This window comes from Nasonia vitripennis, chromosome 5 (assembly GCF_009193385.2).
Source record: "Nasonia vitripennis strain AsymCx chromosome 5, Nvit_psr_1.1, whole genome shotgun sequence".
NCBI classification, from domain to species: Eukaryota; Metazoa; Arthropoda; class Insecta; order Hymenoptera; family Pteromalidae; genus Nasonia; species Nasonia vitripennis.
The window spans coordinates 94,682-117,390 of record NC_045761.1 but is presented as its reverse complement, the minus strand read 5'-3'; the positions used below and the strand labels follow the sequence as shown (position 1 = coordinate 117,390).

Here is a 22,709-nt window from a genome sequence, read left to right as displayed (position 1 = left end):
GAATACATTCTTACGAGACCTTATATTTGCATATTGTTTATAATTCAAAGAAAAAATATTATTTGACAAAAAAGACCGTATGAACGCCTGATGAAATTTCGTTGGCATGTATGCCGAGAGGCTGCATTTTATAAAAAATTTGGAATAAGAATAGCTTTTCGGGCGAATGTTCAAAGATGAGTCAAAATTCAATAACGAATCTCGCAAAGACGTCTTCCAAATTTTCTATGAGCGCTCCCTCGCTCTGCCATCGTTTTTAGCGATACAGGCTAATAATAATGAAAAGTATCGATGGCTGAAATTTAACAATGACGTTCATACGAGACTCGTCTCTGTACCTTTCATCAGAGCTGAACTTGTGCATCTCTGCTTTACGATTTTGACGAGGCGAAGGTAACGTATTAGTCTCTTGGCATGTCCTCGTTCGCCGACGAGCAAACAGAAAGAGGGAGAGAAAGAGAGAGAGGGAGAGAGAGAGAGAGAGAGAGACAGAGAGGAAGAGCAAAGGCAAACTGTGTGATTATTTGTTATCGCTTCTTGTGTAATTCAATCTGCAATCATATAAATTGATATAAAAAAGCTTTACTCGCTTTTGCTGGCGCTCAGCTGTCCACACACATATATATATATATATCACACGCGTTTTGTATTTTCCTGTGACAAATATACCTGCTTTTTAAAATTTGTTTTCGCTGCGTATGTATTACGTTCACTCGAGATAGCGGAAGAGACCAGGGAGAGAAAGAGAGTAAACACGAGCATGCTGTTTTTGTCGCTACTACATAGTTCGCGCTGATCCAATAATCCGAGCGTGCATCAGCTTCGTATCCGCTTCTGTAATCCCAGTTTGTAAACTTAGATCTGCCTAAATCATTGTGCGTGTGTACGACTGATTGGATTGAATTAAGAAAACATGCATTGCCGAATTGTAGATGAGCCGTACTTTTTCGGACACGTACGTTTTATGTATATCCTAGTGGTTACGCGCATATACTATACATGCATACTATAGAGATGGTTTCTCCGCCGTGCCGAAGAAAAATCACGCTTCTGCCATTGCGATGAACAAGCTTCGTCGGTTTTTCTCCGACACGATTGTCACCGCCGCGTATACGCAACGTTTTGTGTGTGTGTGTGTGTGTGTGTGTGGGCGTTTTTACACTGAATGATATAGATTGGCGCCACTGAAAAGGGCACGAGTCTCCGCACCTTTGTGCTTTGGTTCCAAAAAAGCCCTTTCACTTGTGTTGCGGTTTTCCGAAGCGCGGAGGGGGCGCGACTAGCTCCTTTGATGCAACTTACTTTTGCTCTATGCTTATCTAAATACCGTAGCACTACATATGAAATTGTTGAACTGCTTATATGATTATGTTATATTGTGTACTCGCATAATGTGTCACATCCGTATACATCGTAGCGATTGATATGCAACTTTATACTGTACTAATTTGTATAGCCACAGAGCACCTGTTAGGCTTTTACACGAGCTGTTAAGTATCATCACTTCGGTGTGTTGTAGATTTTTTTCCATACCTTCATTGACTTTCTGACGCAATCACTCTATTCAAGACTTATATTTTAGAAATTGATGTAATTTACTGCCGTAGTTGTGCGAGGCGGTTGTATTGAACTCTTCCGGTTGCCGTGCAGCCAGTGGTCGCCAGTCGTAGATCCAGCCTGTAATTCAAAGTATCGAAAAAGCAAAATACTGCGCAAGCGATTGCCACGATGTTTATTCATTTCGTTCATAAAGTTCATAAGCTTTGAATTCTCGGAAAATCGCGCGCGTTTATAGGACGAGATGCGCCTGCCTGAAGATTGGCCCGTGAATTATTTAACTGCGACTGCACCCGGCCACAGCGAGCACAGCGCAGCCCCTAATCTTATCCGTAGTTCTTCCGCAGTATTTTATTGTAATACTTGACTGCTTTTGCATGTTGCTGTGTACCTATATGTCGATGTGTATACAACCGCTAACGTCGTCGACACGTTATAGTATATACACTCATGAGAAAAACATTTTATTAACAGTTATCTTTTGTGAGTTTGTACTCGAATTTCCTCACTACACGAACGGACGACTCTACGCAGATATAGCTATATCTAGTATGCTTAAGCTGTAGAATAACTGGCATTTGAAATGTCGACGTTGACCGCGAGTACTTGTACACGATAGAAGCAAAAAAACTTTTCAATCAGCGACCACAACGAACAAACGCCAATAACAAAACAACAGTGATACTGCAGACAACGATAGACATATAGCCAGATCATCATAAATATATACCAATTAGTCTAAGACGATGAGATAGTAGTTTCTAACCGCCATACAAAAAGTAGCAAGAGGTTCCAACAGAAATGACTTGAGCATAGTATACATAATATGCCTCGAACGCGCACTTTTGACATTAATAATATACACGTCACGATATAATTAATACGCCCCATCAGTAGAATCCCGCATTGAAACCGAATGTTCGCAAAACTGGACGAGACAAGGGAATTGAGAGTTTGTAAAAAATAAGTACTGTGGTGGCTAATTATTTTATGGGCATATATATATATATACATATATAAACTAGGTCAAGTAGCTATATAGTGACAACATGAACGAGTATATTTTTCGTCAATACATATAATATCGAATGGCTTAGTCAGGTCGGAGCGCGAGGCGAGACCGCAGCGTATTTGGCAGTTGACACAATTAATTACTTAATTCTGATGCACGCAGAGAGAATGAAGGCGGATAAAATACGTGCCGTCGCGCTCCGAACTGCGAGCACACATGAGAGAGAAAAAAACGCACTTGCCCTGTATGAAAAGAAAACACAGATACATCGTACCAACACATTTTCTTTTGTTTTCTTTTTGTGCAATATAGATGCAGCGAATGGCGAAGCTTCCGTCGAACCGCGCTACACTCGCCGTTTCTTTTTCTCTTATTGTGAATTCTATTCATATCCACTTCACGACAGCATCACTCGAAAAAGTCTCGCTAGTGATCATCCGAAGGTGTCGACTGAAAAGCTCTGGTTAATAATAATAATAATAATGATAATAACAATAATAATCATCGCAATGATAATTTTAACTCCAAAGACTTTTCAATCGACTTTCGCGATAAAAACACACGACTCCGCATTCTGCTAATCGAAGGTACAGCAGCGGCGCGTTCTTATTATTCTCAGAACGAGGCGACTGAAGCCGATTGTGCAGAATGCGATTTATTTTACTATATAGACATATTTTTTCGCTTAATGCTGCCCGCAGAGAGCTCGCCCATCGATCTACGCGCGGAAGCACGGTCTGCTCTCGTGCGTTTCGCACTTTGAGTTGGGAAAAGTTTCGCCGGAAATATACATACGTCGCTCATCCCCTTCACGCGCGAGGCCACATTTGCATTTTTCTCCAGAGACTCGATTGTAATGCTCAAAGCTTGAAGTAACGCGAGAGTGTTATAATCGAGACTGTGCCGTAGAGCATCGTTACCCAAAAGTATATCCAGCTCTTGTACCCCAGATTATCCGTGCAGTAGTTGGTATTTTTTGTTGATGTTGTTTTCTTTCCCCTTTCTCTACTTCCACATATTTTTCTAGTCTACCTATTTGGGCTTTTGCATCACTTATTCTACCTCGGCCCAGCTTTTCCCAATTCGACGGGCTGCGAAAGGAAGCAGCAGCGGCAGCGCTAATAACGTCAAATCTCAAGTCACAGCGCCGCAATTTTTGTTATAAGCATACGATGGGCGAGCTGTAGCAGTAAGTTCCTCGGAGAATCCGAAAAGCGAGAGAGAGAGAGAGAGAGAAAGAGAGAAAGAGAGAGAGGAAGACTCGGGGCGCTCGTCGGCTGTAGCCATCAGCCCGCCGACGCGCGGCCCGCCGTCGTACCTCTCCGTCGTCCTCTACCACTAGTCCACCACTATCACCGCCCACTCGGAAGGAACAGTTGTGTACTTTAGGCCCTGGGGGATTGTGTGTCTCGGTTGCAGTATCCTTGGAATGTACCTGTTCGGGGGTAAGTTTTGCATGTGGGCGGACCGGAGTCGGCCCTGCACCTGTGCCGAGGTGGTCTCGCGCCACCCATTGTGTCGCTGTGATCGCAAACATTTCAACGACATCGTCTGGGCACTTGTAACCGTCTTTCAGGTACCACCGTTCCCTTTCTCTCTCCTCATCAGTCTGTTCTGTCTCTAGCTGGCATCCTTTGCTGCTCTATATAAATACAAACTTTACACTATATCTGTCTCTTTCTCTCTCGCACTCATCCGCGCGGGCGCAGGCGTATTAACGCGCAGACGCACGCCCGCACACACACACACTCGACCACTCTACCATACCATCTCTCTCGGTCTCTTATTGTTATTTCTATCATTACTTCCAACATGCATACATGCCTACTGCGCTCTGACAAACGAGACCACATGGTTTTTATTGTATGAACAATTTAGGCCGTAGTTTGTAGGAGCGTTTCCTAGAACACGCGTTCTACTGCAAATCGTTGCAAGTACGAAATTCAGCGTTGCAGTAGTCGATCTTCTCCATTTACAGCTTGTTTTACAAACCTGAATTTCTCATACGCTAAGACCATTTGGTGCCTTTTCAATGGGCACTGCTCTTTCTCGACACACGCACTCGCACACCAAGACCAAAAAGCTGGGCTCGATCAATTCACTGTGCAACAACTCGCTGTACATAAACCGCGTGCCATCCGCAGCTTTAACGTTTTTTGCCATGTCAGCTGAAATTCCGACAACCGAGAATTTCGCGTGAATGTGTTTACAATTATTTTCTGTGCTGTTTTAACTTTTTACTGTCCTTTTTCGCCACGAGGTCGTTAACAAGAAATCTCACTCGCTGGTATGTATGTATATATACGTAAAGAAAAATATACACACACACACACACAGTGTACATATGAACCTGCTGCTCTTTTATCATTTGGATGGTTGAATTTAATCCGACAAAAGTTTTCCTCTTCATATAGCACGCGAATCTTGCTTGTAAATAAAGGCTTATCGAGGTGCTTAATTTTGGATACCGCTTCGATTTTTCCACCAAAGTTGTTAAATATAATTTTAAGGATTTTTATCAGTCAGCTGCGCGAATCAAGTTTTTCAATGAAAAGAAAAGAATAACAGCTTTTTAAAAACTTCTCATCTTTCAATCTCAGCTTTCTTCAGAGACAATGCGCTTATCCGTAGTTGCTCGTCAAGTTCGATTTGCTGCCAGCAGCCGGCTCCGTGGCGAGTTTTTCGGAGTGAAGAATTTAACGCTCGTACTGCATCGATCGCGACTAACGGCTGACGGCGAATCGAACTTTGCGTATAGGGCTATGAGGAGGAGAGTGCAGCTTCTAATCGGCGCCGTGCGCGTTTCTCCCTTTCCCACTGGCCTGCAGATCCTGACGCAGGAAGACTGGAACGTCGTTCTGTTCAACGGGATGCAGAAAACCTCCCACTGGGCGGCCCTGTACTTCGTGGCCCTAATGACCTTTGGGAACTACGTGCTCTTCAACTTGCTCGTCGCTATCTTGGTCGAGGGCTTCTCTTCGGAGGTAAGTCCGGCGCTCGGCGCTTGGCGCGACAGCCGCCTTCACTTTCCGCCCGTTTTTCCAGAGGAACGAAAGACGCGAGCGAGAGCAAAGGGAATTGGCCAAACTCGCGGCGAAGGAAGCCGGCCTCGGGAGCGAGGAGGGCTCCTCCAGGATGTCGCGCTCCCACTCCGTTTCCGATAGCGACACATACACACAGGTACGGCAACGGTTCCCCTGCTGGGGCCCATCTTTTCCCCTCGATTTCGAGCGAATCCTTGACTCGCATCCTTTCAAGGGCCAAAAGAACTCCTGGCAGAGCTGCGAGGAGCTGCGCAAGTACAAGGACAACCAGAACCAGCATGCTTGGAAGCAGCAGCAGCGGCGGCGGCACGCGTTCGACGAGCCCAAGTGCAACATCCAGAAGGAGAGCAAGATGATGGGTTCCGGGAGTGGACCGCAGCCGCCCATCATCACGCACACGGCCGCGACGCCGCAGGACTCGCCGAACACGACCCTCGAGACCGGCTACCGGGATCTCAACTTTCGCGCGATCTACCCGACGAGCCTCTCCATCGAGTCCATCGACCGATCCTCCGTGAGTTTCTTACCCAGCTCTATTTGCTCGATCGCAATCGCACTCGCACGACCGAGTCACGCTCCGCGATTAGCTTGCGCAGAGCCAGTGCAGCGTCTACTCGGGCTTCCTCAAGCCGCCCGACAGCGGCAGCAACAGCAGCAGAATCGCAGCGAATAATTTGGTCGGTCAATCTTCGCGGCGCATCAGTCTCGTCACCGGCCACGTCAATTCTTCCTGCTCGCCGAGGGAATCTTCGAGCTCGAGGTATATCCCGCGCATACGCGGCCCGCGCAAGAGAGGGGCTCAAATCGCAACTCTCCTCTCGTTGCAGCCCGCCGAGGATTCAGAGGGGCTACTCCTGGCGGCTGTCGAGGCCCTCTTTGCGGCGGAAAAGGTGGTCCCAGTGGGAGGAGGAGCCGCCCGGCCGAGCCACGATCCTCAACAACGGAAGGAGCAACCTCGGCCACAAGTCCTTGTGCGGGGACTACGGCAACTACAACGGCGCGGGCTATCTCCAGGGTTCGATAAGGAACGATACTCACCGCGACGCGCCGAACAATCGCACAGCTGCCATGGCGAGCAACAATTGTAGCCTTAGCCCGAACAATTCCATAAGAAGCCGGCGCTCCTCTCTTCATAGGTACACGCCGACGAACCAGGTGAGTGAGCCGCGGGAAGAGCGCCGTATGCTTATTCGACTTATTCGACTTATTCGACTTATTCGACTTATTCGACTTGTTCACTCCTGTCGCAGATGCGCTGGACGGACGAGCTGTCGAGGCGCAACTCGCTGCATTCTCGCAAGATGTTGCCGTTCGACGAGGCGCCGCGGACCATCAACAACCTGCAGGGCTTCGAGACCGGGCCCCTGCCGCGGATAAAACGACTGGCCGAGGAGGAGCCCGAGCTCACGGGCGAGCAGACGCCGCCGTCCAACGGCCAGGAGAGCGCCGGCAGCATCGAGCGCATCAAGAAGATCTTCATGTTCTTCGAGCCCAAGGGCTGCCTCAAGGAGCGCGACGACTACTCGCTTTATCTCTTCCCGCAGAGCAACAGGTACTTGCTTTCCCTTGCCCCTCTTCCGTCTTCCCTGCCTCCCGGTCCCCCTGTCCCCCTGTCCCCCTGTCCCCCTGTCCCGCTCCCCACTCATCGGGGCACTCTTCGATTCCACAGATTCCGCGTATTCTGCCGCTGGTTCGTCGATCAGAAGTGGTTCGACAACGTCGTGCTCTTGTTCATCGGACTGAACTGCATAACGCTAGCAATGGAACGACCCAACATTCCGCCCGACAGTAGAGAAAGACTTTTCCTTGCTAGCGCCAATTACATTTTCACCGCTGTCTTCGCCGTGGAAATGTTTGTGAAGGTAGTGCGCGCCATCAAGCAGCGCAGACGCCCGCGTGAGCTGACGATTACTCGATCGCCCTCTGTTTGCAGGTCGTCGCGACGGGGATGCTCTACGGCTCGGACGCTTACTTCACCTCAGGCTGGAACATAATGGATGGCTCGCTCGTGGTCATTTCTATAATCGATCTCGGCATGTCCCTCCTCTCGTCGAGCAGTCCCAGAATATTCGGCATACTGAGGGTGGGTGTGCAATGCATGTACCGCGTATGTCTATATAACATGCTTACTAAGTGGGCGAATGAAAATTAGGTGTTTCGATTGCTGCGCTCGCTGAGACCGCTGCGCGTGATAAACCGCGCGCCGGGCTTGAAGCTCGTGGTGCAGACGTTGCTCTCGTCCCTCCGGCCTATCGGCAACATCGTCCTCATTTGCTGCACGTTCTTCGTTATCTTCGGCATCCTCGGGGTGCAGCTGTTCAAGGGCGCGTTCTACTACTGCGATGGCCCGGACATCAAGAACGTGCGCAACAAGACCGACTGCCTCGCTGATAAGCGCAACGTCTGGCTCAACAGGAAGTACAACTTTGACGATCTTGGCAAGGCGCTCATGTCCCTCTTTGTGCTGTCGTCGCGCGACGGCTGGGTCAACATCATGTACACGGGCCTCGATGCTGTCGGGGTCGATCAGCAGGTAGAGTGCTGATGCTAACTCTGCAGTGCACCATGCGTATCGTCGCACTAACCCCACTGGCGCTTGCGTTTCAGCCCATAGAAAACTACTCGGAATGGAGGTTGCTCTACTTCATCGCATTCATTCTGTTGGTCGGCTTTTTCGTCCTGAACATGTTCGTCGGCGTGGTCGTTGAAAACTTCCACAGGTGTCGAGAAGAGCAGGAGAAGGAAGAGCGCGTAAGGAGAGCCGCCAAACGTGCATTGCAAATGGAAAAGAAAAGGAGGAGTGCGTTTATTCTCATAAAGCTTCGTATCGCATTGCCTTATATTCTACATAACGCTGCTAATCCGATTGAGCGTATCGATGTGTTTACAGAAATGCACGAACCGCCTTACTACACTAATTACTCCAAGACCCGGCTCTTCATCCACAACGTCGTCACGTCCAAGTACTTCGATCTCGCGATAGCGGCGGTGATCGGCTTGAATGTCGTAACCATGGCCATGGAGTTTTATATGATGCCGAAAGCCTTAACCTACGCTCTCAAGATATTCAACTACTTCTTTACGGCCGTATTTATTCTCGAATCCTTCATGAAACTGCTCGCCCTCGGGCTCCATCTGTACCTCAAGGATAAGTTCGTAATTCGTAATCACGCCAGCTTATTTCCTGCCGCTGTGCACTATATACGCGATATGCATCGACTGCGCTTCCTTGCAGGTGGAACCAGCTGGACATCGGGATCGTCATACTCTCGGTTGTCGGAATCGTGCTCGAGGAGCTCGAATCCAAAATCATTCCAATAAATCCAACCATCATCCGGGTCATGAGGGTGTTGAGAATAGCCAGAGGTCCGTACGACGAGCAAGTACCGAGCGACGAAGCTACTTGCTGACGATACTTTCTTTTCCAGTACTCAAACTGCTGAAAATGGCCAAAGGCATCCGCGCACTTCTGGACACCGTGATGCAGGCTTTGCCGCAAGTTGGCAATCTAGGTCTTTTATTTTTCTTGCTCTTCTTCATCTTCGCCGCGCTTGGAGTCGAACTGTTCGGCCGATTAGGTAACTCGTCGTATTTAGCTTGCTTGCTTGCTTGCTTGCTTCTGCCGCCCGAGCACGGCCGGACCGACTGACGATCTCGACCTTTCGGATTTTCCAGAGTGCAGCGACGAAATGCCGTGCCAGGGTCTGGGTGAGCACGCCCACTTTAGCAACTTCGGCATGGCCTTTCTGACCTTGTTCCGCGTAGCGACAGGCGACAACTGGAACGGCATCATGAAGGACACGCTGCGCGACAACTGCGACGACGCCGCCGACTGCGTCAAGAACTGCTGCGTCAGCAACATCATCGCACCCATCTTCTTCGTCATCTTCGTCCTCATGGCGCAATTCGTCCTGGTCAACGTCGTCGTCGCCGTCCTCATGAAGCACCTCGAGGAGAGCCACAAGCAGGTGAGAGTTATCCGCATGTCCCGCGCCGGCAGATTCTGCTCTTTTCACGACGATTTCTTCTCAAATAGCATATAGAATATAAATCTGCGAATGCGACAGTATCTTCTTTTTCGCCTATTTATGGTGCTACATTTACGCTGCACGGCATGTCGCTTTCGAATATTACATCTCCGCTGAACGCTGAAAGATCATTTTTTATTACATCATTTTTCGATGTACATATTATGTACTTGAACTGGTTTTCTTGGACGGATAAATCCAAGCAACGACGGCTGTTGCGGTATTATCGATTATCATGATGAAGCAGCGCAGGCTTGCTTGGGTTTACCCACTGAAATTAGCGATACAGTGTCTTGCAATAGAATCATTATCTGCTACACTATCCGCAGCGTTTGCTGAAACGTTCCTTATTTAGATCATAGGACTTAATTTCTTGGTAACACCACGTACTTATACGAAACGCAAATGAGAACCGACCGTCAGACGAGAAAGAGGCCGCGCGCACGGGTATATAATATAGGTAACTCTGCGATTATTAAAGATGGAAGATGAGCTTGACATGGAAACGCAACTGGAGCGCGAGTTCGCGGCCGAGCAGGAGGAGCTGCTCGAGGTCGAGGAGGAGGAGGGAGAGGAGGAGGAGGAGCAGGAGGAGGAGGAGGAGGAGGAGGAGGAGGAGGACAAGGAAATCGTAGAGGAAGCGGTGACGATCAACGCTGCGGCTCGAAGAAAGGAGAATCCCGACGAGGAACAGCAGGAAGCAGCCGGCGAGGGCAGCGATGAGTTCTCGGGGAACAGTCGACCAGGCCTCTCCAAGGTCCGATCATTGCCCTCCAACTTTACCTACAATCCGCCTGCCGAGAATGAAAGAACCACCGACGGTACTAATCACGAGATCCACTGCTTTCTTATTATCATACTAATATCTATAAATATTATATAATCCTGTCTACTTCGTTATTCTCCTTCTCTGTATTATTCTGATACTTTCTGCTATTTATTGTTTGTACCTTTCTCTTTTAGTTCTTCTTTAATACTTTGGGCATCGCCAAGCAACCAGAGCTATATACATACACAGATGATATACTATCAACTTACTAGCTCTTTTACCTTCTTTTCCAGACAACTTACTTTTAACTGCGCATGCTTTTACGACTTCGATGATAGACTTTTATTTCTTGAAATGTCTATCTTTGTCCGATTTTATTGAAGGTAAAGTCATTAAGCAGCAGCTTGCTTTTATTTATCAAATTTTTAATTCCTTCATTCTTATCGCGCTCTGTCACGATTATCAACTTTTTGCCAATTAATGACTGAATTCGATCGTGGAAAAAATCCCTTGACTCTGCACTAATCGTATTAAATGGGATTTTTTCTGGTAAAGTTTTGCCCCGCTGCTTTGTTGAACATCAGAATTTTTCACAAATTGGCTTGCAACAAAACCGTTTGTCCTCACTACCCTGTACGATTTTAATTCTACACCTTTATTAGTATAATCGCAAGGCTTGAAAGATTTAATATCTCTAACTTTTTCTCCCTCATTTTTCCACCATATTTCCCGTCACATACTTCGAGCACTCGATTATTCGTATGTCGTCCTTTTCTTTCTTATAGCAAAGCGAAGCACCGCTAAAATTTTGAAATACTACGCAATTGAGAAATACGAAAATTTTTACATTCACCAGTGTGTGTGTTATATAAGCGAGATTGTAGACCCGCTCCCCTCATGCTTTCTGAATGTTAAAAACTTCAACGTCACAAATACCAGCAATCAATAGTCGAATCAACCGAAGAAAATTATAGCCTTGTATGCGACAGCGCGCACACACACACATACCGAGTGTACCGTACACCCGCTGAAACATTGGCCAACAACTACAGAGCAGACATAAGGAAATGTAATTAACCGCCTGTCTTTCCTATGCAGACGCGTCTGTATCAACGATGGACGACAGTCGGCGCTCCATCTACCAGCAGCAACGGGCCTCCTGTCGGCCTTCCAAGTTCAAGGTGAAACGTCGCCAGACCTTTCACTCGCAACACCGCCACGGTGGCATGTTCTCGACGCCTCCCATGCACTTCGAGGTGGCCGAGCTCATTCGCAAGCCCGCGAGCAACCTGAGCGTGCCGCGCATCATCCCCCAGCGTGGCTCATCCTCCTCGATCGCCTACGGGAGTAGCAAGTACCTGGCCAGGCCGAGCCTGGCGCCCGAGCCTCATCGCTCGTATCTGACAGTCGCCCCAGTCTCCGGACCGCCTTCTGTCGAGTCCATCCAGCAGCGCAGAGCCTCTTGCGCGTCGACCGACACCAGCGGCAGTTACAAGCACAAGAATTTCTTGTGCCCCGTGGCTGATCTTGGATCTGCCAAGGCCAGGATTCCCACGCCCGAGTTGATGTCTTCTGATACCAGTCCCATTGTTTCCAGGTCAATCGCTTTATCATGACTGCGGTCTCGTAGTTTTCATCAGATCTTGCATTACATGCCGATACTCAATTTTTTGCTTTTTTATTATTATTGTTATACAGCAGTTCTCGATCTCCGAGTATGTCAAGTCACGGCGGGGGCCGCGCCGCCGCGATGCGCCGCGATTCCTCGAAGGAGGAGCCCCCATCAAAGCCCAGTCCGCCAGAGCTTGACGATGACCTCGACGTGCAGTCGGTGATCAACGAGAGGCGACCACCGAAGCTCAAGCCCAGCTTCAGTCCTGCGATGACTGAGCGCCGCCAGGCTTTCGTCGAGGAAGAGGACGAAGAAGAGGAGACGGAGGGCGCGGCGCCCGAGCAACCGCAGTTCGTAACTGTGGCTGTGGGCTCGAGCAGTCTGGAACTGCGCATCTTCGTCGGCGAAACGAGCGAACCCTCGATCCCCGCTCTCCAGCAGGAGGCGCAAGCCGATGGCGAGCTTGTTGTTGTCGTCGATGAGAACGGGGCCAAGAGGAGAAAGAAGAGTCCAGGCAGAGACGAGGCCAACTTGTAGTGGCTCACTTTCATCTCGTTTATTTCTCCCGGAAAATGGCAAGCATAGCGAATTTGAAAGCGCAAAAGTACCTTTCGCTGTTCTCTTCTACGCCATGGATCGCGCACGGGCTCTTCGAAAGACTGCACTAGTGCAAGACAATATAGTTGTTATTTCAACACGCGCGCGCCACTGCTCTCTTACTTACGCGCGTACGCGCGGATCTTCTATCGCCTTTGACGCCTTTTTCAAGAAGACAGCTCTGTCAATCTAAGTACCTACAAGAGGACACAGCGAAGCACCTCCAGCGTGTAATATACGTGCGCGCGCGAATCCAAGAGGAATATATGATATATACGCGAGTGCTGCTTGATACGACTTATGCATATACATGAAAGTAAAGTACTTGCCGTTTCTTGTTTTAAACTCTCCCGCTTAGCAATAACCGAGCACCTGCGATGAGCTCTGCTTTCTTTTTTTGCGTGTACATATAAGCAGTTGTTGTTACAAGCGTGACGTAAACATATAGTTTAGTGCGAGTTAGAACGAAAGAAACCCTTTATAGTTTACTCAAGAAATTGTTATGGCTACTCGACGTTGTCGTACTCCTGACAATCTCAGAGTAATATCACATTGTTATCGTCGCCGATGTAAACAAAATCTTGTTATTCCGGCATGATATTCACTCATGAAATTAAGGAATTCGTCCTACACTACATCTACATCGCCGGATAATACGCTCAATCAATCTGTTTCGACTTACATTTCAGAATATGCTTAATGTGTAAATGTGTAATCAATCTGAACTACAAGTACATCGATGAGTTTCGCGTATGCCTTCTATCCGTGTTCGTGTGAGCTCTTTAAAATTAATACTCGTCATTGATTTTGCCATTGTCAAGTAACGAACTGATATGTAAACAGTCCAGATGCACAACTGGTGTGATATGAGGTATTCTAGCTCTAATTCCAGTGAATCAACCTGAGTATTCGACACAGTTGGACGAGCCGAAACGGTGAAGTGTAAACTAAGCATAGGTATACATATAACTGCGATTTTAGCGTATTAGATGAACATCGACACTCTCTGGATCAATCAGTAATTAATAATTAACGAATAGCTTTTATTTATATACATTAATGAATTAAATGCTTTTCGGCGTTCTCTGCACCGAGAGAAAAACTTTTAACGCTGACTGCAAAAAAAAAAAACACGTTTTTTAATTTTTATTGATTTGCTTCTTAAAGTAAGTAATATTTCTAGACAATTTAATATTACCGATGCATAAAACATAGATATGCTGTGTATTATAGAATCCTTTACATACAATGAACTTTCTCTCTGAGTAACAAATCTATAAAAAATAAACTACAACAAAGAATTCATTTAATACACTCAAATTAATTAGCGTATAATCAAAATATATCTTGATCGAGTGTATAAAACGATTTTGTATGTTTAAATGACCAAATTTTCATTCGAATCAATCAGTGCACTAATATTAACGTTACAATTCTAAAAAGGATTGCGAAAGAAAAAAACTATTCTCAGTGCAATTAGGCAAGAAACTTGAACGAAATCGTTAATTGAACCAAAAGTTTTTCTGCGTGCGTTATCCAATCTGAATGTACATGTGGAATTATGCGTTTGTACTCGGGCGCCAAGCAGTCGCAGGACGCAGAGTTGCATCTCTAAAATATTATTTTGTGTATTCTATATTTTCAACTTCTCGCGCGCGACAATACTCACGACTGAGGGCGCCCGGAGTCTCGGGATTGAATTCCCATAAGAAGCGAAAGCTATAAATAGCAAATTAAAAATTTCTCCTAAATTTTTCTATGTAACAACTCGATCTCAAAATATGCAGCGGGACAATCGTTTATCAACGACGTTAAATTTAACAAGTTTATAATAGTTTATCCGTCTCCTGGAAGCAATAATCCTCTTCGATAAATACTTGTAGTCTTAAGCTTGGATTCTGGTGATAGATGCTGTAAGCGAGGTAGTTTATTCTATTGGTATTCGCATATATTACTCCGCAAAGTTTTTTGACTTACTATTTGAAAGTTAAAGAAAGTGTGAATACCAATGGAGCTATTAGTATTAGTTCTAAAGACTAATGATACAAATTTGTTTCTCGTTAGAAGTCGTAATCAGCGAATAATCTTGAGATTGAATGGTCGAAGTAATTACACTGTCACTTTTCTACGGAATTTTGTAGACTTTTCTGAAACTTTACAACTTTACATAGAGGAAAAGTACTTCCGAGACTTTGGACGTTGTTAAAACGTTACACTCTTAAATTTGTCACGAACAAAACTTTTAAAGGAAAAAATTAAAGTCCGTTATCACTTAAACACTTTGACACACTGTCAAGATGACTATTGTTTAAATCTCATTCTACTCTGCTTTGACTTCGTAGAGGGTTTTTTATTAAAATCTGTGATATATTTTTAATTATAGCGTATTTCCTAATAACAGAAGAAAATGGAAATTGAAAGGCGAAAATGAACAAAACAAAAGAGAATTAATTTACAAGCAGCAATTAAGTATATACTAGTGTAAATTTTTAATGAAATAATATCTATAAAGGGTTAAATAATAACAATAACAATAATAATAAGAATGTTCTAACACTAAAGATAGAAAATTCTATGTACATAAATGTACAATACTCTACTCTATATACTCGGTGTGATTTATTTTGATACTACACGTATAGAATATTTACCGATTATATCGAGTATAAAAGAAACTCTATGCCTTCACAAACGTTGACGAACGTTCGCTCGGTAGTGGTGCCATCGTTTATTATATCATTTTTTAAAACAAAGCTTTGCGCATAATTTATCCAAGTTATCTTTATTGGCGTATGCTCACACGTTTCTGCGCTGGTTACAAATTCATCGTTTGAAGATTAATTATACGCACAAAATTATTTTACAAAATCATAGACGTCAAGATTTTACATAGGATTGCACTTCTATAACTATTTATTACAACTAATAGAATATACTGATGTCCAAAATTCTGTTCAATCAATTGTTTTTCGATATTAATGGTCGCGTAAATATTTTGTAAATATTATTTTTGAGGATATATTTTTTTTTTTAGATGAATGAAATAATATATCCGCTCGACGATTGATTTTTAAAATAGTTGCTACGAATAAATCGACTAATAGTTTTGATTTATTTTGTATCGTTGATAAACAAAAGGATTAAAAGAGCGCAAACCCGATAAAAGTTTATTAAACAGTTTTTAAACATTTTAATTTTCAAAAGAAAAACACTTACAGAACTTTTTCGAACCACAAGAACCTAAAGTGTTTCAAAGATCGTTTTTTCAAACAACTACGTTTACGCGTCAAAACTTCTATTGGTCTGCAAAAAAATGATCACTTGAGCTCTTAAGGCTAGAATTACAGAATCAACTGCTTGGCACCACGTCCGAATCTCGATAGCTCGATAGCGTTAGACGACTGACCTCCGAATTATCTAGCGTGTGCATGCGAGTACAAGCCGCGGATCTAGTACAGTTCTACTATCAATCGAATTGCATTTAAAGCACTTGGAAAAAATGCATTATGAAAAAATTATCTAAAATGAGACATTTCTGTCAAATTCTCATACGATACTTGAAGCGTGCCTCTCGAACCATTATAATTTCTCATTTGAGTTGTCAGCTCTTTCTTCTACACCAATAGTATTGTTGCCATAGCAATTATTATAAAAGTGAAAAGCTTGACAGATTTTACGAAAATGAGACAAAAAATGTAATAAAAAATATAACTAATAATTATATGGCGACACGTGGTAAATAATGATTTTGCATAATATAAAAAGAAAAAAGATAACGGCGATGCTAATAAACTACTTGATGTTTTGCAGATCTTCTTTGACAAGTTAATATGAGAATGAGAATGTGAAAGATCTGTGAAAGATGGCATCTACGTCGTCTTATAGTTATATAAATATATATATATATATATATCGCAAATTATACTGTGTAAACAAGGAAACGCATACAGTAACATAGATCAACAAACGCAAAATAACGCGACGCACTTTTGTTCGTATGTCGTTTAAATTTTATCGATGAAAAAAGTAACAAAATGATTTATAAAATATATGAATACATATATAAATATTGAAATGAAGAGTTTTGCTGGAGAGCGACTTCTTGATGTCGCAGTTCGCGCATTACTTTACGTTTAGGTCTAGCAAATTAACCAAGTAAAAAAAGAATCCGTAGTTTGGTTTGACTCATAAACTTGACTTATGCGTGTGACACGCGATATGTATTGATCTGCAAAGGTTCGCAAATTCAATGAATGAGTAAAAACGACGCGCTTAAGTAAGAAATCACCGCTTTAAAATCGTGAGAGTGAGTGTACAACTACATGGAAGTATGAGAGAGCGACCGGAACTTAAGGAAAATGAAACATAGACGAAATAATTAATAGAAATGTAAGAAGTGTACAAAGGAAATATATCGAGTGAAGAATATGTTAATTATTCCTTGCTTTATTCTTGACCTATGTTCCGGGTTTCATAATTAATTTCATTCGCTGCAATATTTGCTTCGCGCAAATCATTTATTAACCCTATAAATCAAAGCTTCACAAATAAACCTTGTATAAAATAAACAAAAGGAATATAACATAACCTAGATTTCTTTAAAGAAAAATGGAAAATTCTTTGACTAGTGTATGATTTTTTATAAAATTAGTTCTGAAAAGCACTTAAGGCTACTTTTTCTTTTTCTTTTTATCGAACATTTACGTAATCAAGTTCATGCGATCTCAAAGTTCCGTGAACCCGTATCCTATAAACACAGGTACAGATCTGATTACCGTTGTTAGAATGTATTTTAAGTTCGACTATGCTGAAGGCCTTCGTTGGTTTGTTCTGCAAAATACGTAATGTTTCATCGAGACCCGAAGTGAATTTTTTATTAATCTAATTTGAAAAGCAACATTTACTTGTACTTCATAGTATTGAATCGATGGTCCGGAATTATCATAGGCATATTTGCCGAGCAAATATCCATTTGTATCGTCCGCATTTTTGAGGCCCTATTGACAACATTCATATGTTCAAGGATATAAGAAAAATTATAATTATAACCTACCCAGACGGAGAAATCTCTCGGAGCGTTGCTTGTCTCTCCAGTTATGGAAACCTTTGGTGATATGTGTTCGAGGCTAAAACCGGATATGAGCACATGCCCTACCAGTTGAATCACCACTGCACCTTCGCTACCTTTGAAGGACCAGCACTCGCCAGGTAGTACTCCCGTCTAGTAGTCATTTCGTGAAACGCTTTTATCAATAGTTTAGCTTAAAATTTCACACAAGCCGTCGAGGATAAAAATTCAACCTGAATTACAGCCCGCGGCGAATTATCCTGATGGCAGACTGACAGTCCGAATAATTTCATGGTCTGTCCACATGCAGGGTAAGTTTCAGTATCCCTTGTCGAAAGAATTAGACCACCTAATTAAACAAGTTCACGAGTTAATTGAAAACTGAACGTTTTTCATTTATAATCTTCAGACCTGCAGACTCGAGGGCAAAATCAATTCTGCCAGTCTTATCGGCGTCGTAAATTTCTAATTCTTTCTTGACCATTTTCTTGACATTATCGGGAGATAATGCGTCCAATAATTTTTGCGTATGCGTGTCGATCCCTGTTTTAATGACAAGTCGTTATCTGCGTTTCTTAATAAGCTTGGATAAATAGATATGAGCACTCTCGCGACAATAAAGACCTTCGGAAACTTCGGTTCTCAGGTGATGAATGGCATCGGATAACTTGGGCATTACGCAGACAACTTCTTTTAATTTACTTTTGAATTCGTCCTTCGTTTCCATTAACGTTCTGACTTCATTCTAAGCACGATAACGATGTTCAAGAATCATTGGAAATTTGATTTAGAAATGAGCTAAAGACAAAACAAAAAGAAAAAGCTTACCGAAAGCAAGCTCACGGTACTCCTCAGCGTACTCAAATCGGACTTGATCGTTCGAAAAGAATTATCGGATGAATACTTTTCACAAAGATGAGACATAGATAATGCTGAAAGTGCAATTGATTCACCGACGACGACGAGATGAAACCGGTTATTTCAGTGGTAAAAAAAATAAATAAATAAATAAATAAATAAATAAATAAAAATATCATCCTCGGAGAACGACTCACCCAGCATGACTGACACGACGAAAGAGAAGAAAGGTTTGATGAATTTGCAGTACCAGGCCGGCTTCCGGCAGTGCTTCAATTGTGCAGGGCAATTTCCTACATTAAAACTATAAGCACTCTCATAGTTCATCCTGTCCTTCGCCCCCGGCAGTCACTGGCAAATCAAGCTGTTTACTCGTGACATTTTTAGTCTTTCAGGCGCGGGATCGACAGTTATGCGCGCTGCGCTATTTTTTATCGCGCAGCCATCTTCAGGCTGTTCGTTTTTAAGTAAATCTATAAACTGATGATTGTATAAATTACTAAGGGAAAGGGCCGAATAAGCGATAATGCCTCAAAGCAAATGATTTGGTTTGAAAACTTAATAAATTTTATGCACGTTACAGAGGCAATCGTCAAGATTGGAATAATCCGCGTATAATGTAAGTGAACGCGCCTGTATCAGTACATGTATTGTAGGTACTTATGCCTTCGCAGCCAAGTTTACAGGCTATAATGTAATGTATAATGGTGTTTGCCTTGCTATTGTAAATTATCGTTTGATATACAGTGGACGCAGAGGTAATTGTTAATATATAATGCGTGCGGGATTTAGTGAAAATATACGCGCATTTACAAAATACATTGCACTCTCGAAAACAATCTGTGTGTATAAGTTACATTTGTAAATGGCTTATGGCTTTGTTCCGTCATTACGATACTTTCTTGAGCGCCGCGTGAATTCGGACGTTTAGGCGACTCTCGAAGTCGTACTCCTTGTACTGCGACTGTGCCCTCTGCAATATGCACCTGCCCTCTTCGATGCTCTGCAAGTTAAGCGCAAGTTAAGGATCGCGCGCGTGGTTGTGGGTTGCGGGTACTATTACAGCGGTGAAATGTACTCACGCTCCCGCTGCAAAGCGCCCTGCCGAGTTCGTAGAGCGCGAACGCGCTGACGTGCTGATCCAACGAGTCCTTCGAGGCTGGCCGTCGCTTCAAGCAGTTGCGATAGCACCTCGTGGAGGCCTCTCGGTCTCCGAGCTGGGAGTAGGCTGCCCCTTCAAGCAGGTCCGACAGGCCGTCCATCGGCTCCTCGGAATGGCTAGCTTTGCACTCTGCGACACGGAAACGGGACTTGAGAGCGATCGGCACGCAAGTATATATATATATATATATATAATGGATATAAGGACCGACCCGCGAGAATGCTGCGAAGCGACTCCGTCGAGCAGGAGGGCAGCGCGTTCCAGAGATAAAGCAGCTCGTAGACAAGAAGCTTGTAGTAGGATGCCGAGCGGGCGCGTCCGGTTTCTCGGTCGACGAGTTTCGGCGCTCGCCGCGAAATGAAGAGGCCGAGCTGCGTTTCCCGCGTCGTCCCGGCCACGAGCTGGCCGAGCTTTTCGCAGCTCGGCAGCAGAGTCTCCAAGTCGCCCTCTGCTCCGGAACATACTGCCGGCAAAATGCAGGTCGCAGTCTCAAAGCTGCTCTCTGCTCTCAAATTATGGCTGCAGTATACGTACCGGCGGCGAGGTAGGCGTAAAAGCTCTTGGACCAGCGGGACTCCTCTTGCAGTTTGCTCAAGGAGCTGTGCGCGCCTCCGTAATTGAGGCGAATCAGGTGACACCAGGCAACTTCGTGCAGGCAGAGCAGCTTCACTTCCCTCTGCGCCGACACCTCCACGGCCTTCTCGTACGCGCGCAGGGCACCGTTCACGTTCGACTGGAATAATTATTGTACTTGTACGCCCGGTGTGCTGCTGTATGAGCAATGCCAACCGATCAATGCGAATTAAGGCTCACCTGCAGGCGCTCTATTCTGCCGGTGAAAAATAGAAACAAGGCCGAGTTCTCGAATTCGGGCTGACATTCCGCGATAAGCTCCTTGGCGGCTTCGACGCCGGCTTTGACGTTGGAGCCGTCGAGTGCGAAAAACGGCCTGACGATCGTGTGATACCAGAGCAGTGCTAAACTGCGCGGGGCCGCGAGCAGTTCCGTTTTGTAAATATACTAATACTAATACCGTCTCGGAAAAAATGTCGTAGAAAAGTACCGAGCTCTCATACGCACGTGGCAAGGGGCGCTCGCATGTCCTCGCTCAGCCGCGAATACATGAGGGCCGCGAGGCCAGCCTTCCTGTCGCCCTCGAAGCCCAGTAGATGGATGACTTTCAGGAGGGAAGGCGGCAGAAGACTGACGCAGAGTTGAAAAATTCCATAGCCGAAGCTGACGGCCGACATCAGCCTGCTAACTTCGGACGGCTCGACGAAGCTGTGCGAACAATTGTCGGAGCCGCGATACCGCATATAAGCGTATGATAAGTTGACTCTGTGACGCGCGGTTGCGTAAGAAATAAAGGAAATATCGTGTATCATTTACGCTGTCTGTCGCTCGGACGTGATTCCGGCGAGCGAGAAGAGCATCGATAGAGAGCTGCGCAGACCTGACGGCGAGGCGGCCGCGGAGGCGCTGCAGGAGGGTATCGACCAGTCCGGCGAGGACGGACTGGCTGGGCTCCGAGGCTGAGGGGACCAGGCCGCGGTGCTGCCCTCTCTGGCGGCGCCGGCTGATGCTGAGCCGCAGATCGAGTGGAAACCTGCGGGGAACGTATGGCGCTGGTATAAGTAGGCAGCCGTGCTGTGCGTGCATAGCTGTACGTGCGTGCTTAGGTGCTTGGCCCGTACCGGAAGGACCGTGGCCGAAGGTGCGCCGATAGAGCTCAAGTATTTGCTCGTAGGTGTGCTGATAGACCCTCCAGGCCTTGCGCAGCATCCAGCCGCCCCTGACGTAGCCGGTGAGCTCCTGCTGCAGCAGCGTCAGCAGCGCCGCGCAGACCTGCGAGTCGGCCAGCACCACCTGGCGCTCGAGCTTTCTCACGTAGTCGTTCTGCTGCTGCGCTCAATTGCGACGCGTTAGAGAGCGAGAGCGGGAGAGAGAGAGAGAAAGAGAGAGAAGAGCGGGCTACGCGCGACACTTACGTCTGCTGCAGAGCTGTCGGCTCCAAAGACTCTCGTCCTCATGGACTTGAGCCAGCCGATGTCGCTGGCAGACTCGCGCTCCACGTCCCTCAGGAGCTGCACGGCCTGCTGCAGCTTGTCGTCCTCGAACGTCATGAGCGCGTTCTGCGCGCGAGAAACGTTGCAGCAGTTGCGCTTTAAATGAGCTTAAAAAATTTTAAATTCTACCAGTCGCACCATGAAGAGGACGAAGCTGCGGCCGGCCTTGACGTGAAAGCTGCGGGGGTGTCGAGTGAAGAGGCTCTCGGCCTCCTCCGTTTTATTGTTCAGCAGCAGGGAGATTCCTTTCCTGGCTGTAGACCAGTCGGGCTCCGAGCTGGAGCAGGAAGCCATTTCTGCGTCCTTGAAGAAGAGCCAGATAACAGGCGCGCGCGATCATTACTCTCGCACTCGTGCATAGGATTGGCGGGGCCTGAGGGCCACCGGGCACCGGGCAGGACTCACCGAGCAGACGAGCGAAGCCCGACTGATAACCGAACCGCCAACTACCTAACTGCCTCTCGGGCGGCAGCGGTGGCAGCGGCGGCAGCGGCGGCGGCGGCGGCGGCAGCCTCGCGCTCCAGCACGGCTCGCTATTATCATCCTTGTCGGCCTGCAGCTCTATGGCTCTGTGCTTGTTTAGGCTGGCGCACGTGCGCCCCGATGGGACGTGCGATGTGTGTATTGGAAAGCCTGCAGCACTGCGACTCAGCAGTCAGCAGTGTGTGCGTTGCGTAACTTCTCTTGCGATGCACTGTCTGCCGAGCGATTAGAGATAGCTGCTGAGACTAGAATTCGAAATGGCTCTTTACACATCGCGCGCGATTAACTTGTTTGAGAATACCTGCGCGCTTCCTTCGACTGTTGGGCCAGATGAGGAAACGAGTTCCTTTTTACAACTATCTTACAACTATCTCGTAACTCGCAATCTCTTGAAAATGTCAGCAAGCAAGCGCGTAATGTTATACTTACACGCAAGCAATCGGCAAAATACCA

General features: G+C 45.8%; 2 protein-coding genes across 17 annotated transcripts in view; one reads left to right on the top strand and one right to left on the bottom strand.

The window, feature by feature from the left end:
- The window catches only part of LOC100120801 (voltage-dependent T-type calcium channel subunit alpha-1G), a 32,257-nt gene extending 15,204 nt beyond the window's left edge, over positions 1 to 17,053 (top strand). For 4 of the 16 annotated variants that reach the window (XM_031932145.1, XM_031932148.1, XM_031932152.1 and 1 more), the window contains 19 exons: positions 3,989 to 4,145; positions 5,398 to 5,553; positions 5,615 to 5,749; positions 5,828 to 6,127; positions 6,201 to 6,373; positions 6,441 to 6,768; positions 6,864 to 7,165; positions 7,283 to 7,475; positions 7,547 to 7,696; positions 7,766 to 8,146; positions 8,221 to 8,413; positions 8,504 to 8,765; positions 8,849 to 8,979; positions 9,042 to 9,191; positions 9,289 to 9,581; positions 10,123 to 10,462; positions 10,704 to 10,793; positions 11,509 to 12,007; positions 12,109 to 17,053. In XM_031932145.1, the coding sequence (XP_031788005.1) occupies positions 3,989 to 4,145; positions 5,398 to 5,553; positions 5,615 to 5,749; positions 5,828 to 6,127; positions 6,201 to 6,373; positions 6,441 to 6,768; positions 6,864 to 7,165; positions 7,283 to 7,475; positions 7,547 to 7,696; positions 7,766 to 8,146; positions 8,221 to 8,413; positions 8,504 to 8,765; positions 8,849 to 8,979; positions 9,042 to 9,191; positions 9,289 to 9,581; positions 10,123 to 10,462; positions 10,704 to 10,793; positions 11,509 to 12,007; positions 12,109 to 12,559 (4,684 nt within the window). In that variant the 3' untranslated portion in view covers positions 12,560 to 17,053. Of the gene's footprint in view, positions 1 to 3,988; positions 4,146 to 5,397; positions 5,554 to 5,614; positions 5,750 to 5,827; positions 6,128 to 6,200; positions 6,374 to 6,440; positions 6,769 to 6,863; positions 7,166 to 7,282; positions 7,476 to 7,546; positions 7,697 to 7,765; positions 8,147 to 8,220; positions 8,414 to 8,503; positions 8,766 to 8,848; positions 8,980 to 9,041; positions 9,192 to 9,288; positions 9,582 to 10,122; positions 10,463 to 10,703; positions 10,794 to 11,508; positions 12,008 to 12,108 lie in introns of those variants that run through there. The other 12 variants (XM_031932158.1, XM_031932157.1, XM_031932156.1 and 9 more) reach the window with 7 other exon arrangements.
- Positions 17,049 to 22,443, bottom strand: LOC100120754 (tetratricopeptide repeat protein 39C). The gene is made up of 18 exons (XM_031931867.2): positions 21,912 to 22,443; positions 21,696 to 21,839; positions 21,402 to 21,609; positions 21,097 to 21,313; positions 20,788 to 20,988; positions 20,521 to 20,689; positions 20,242 to 20,440; positions 19,919 to 20,170; positions 19,628 to 19,836; positions 19,439 to 19,548; positions 18,743 to 18,894; positions 18,516 to 18,619; positions 18,312 to 18,432; positions 18,099 to 18,230; positions 17,921 to 18,036; positions 17,673 to 17,840; positions 17,524 to 17,616; positions 17,049 to 17,449 (listed from the first exon to the last, which is right to left on the bottom strand). Exons 1-18 carry the CDS (start codon positions 22,065 to 22,067, stop codon positions 17,309 to 17,311), a joined length of 2,892 nt encoding a protein of 963 aa, XP_031787727.1. The 5' UTR covers positions 22,068 to 22,443; the 3' UTR covers positions 17,049 to 17,308.
- Positions 22,444 to 22,709: the final 266 nt, after the last annotated feature.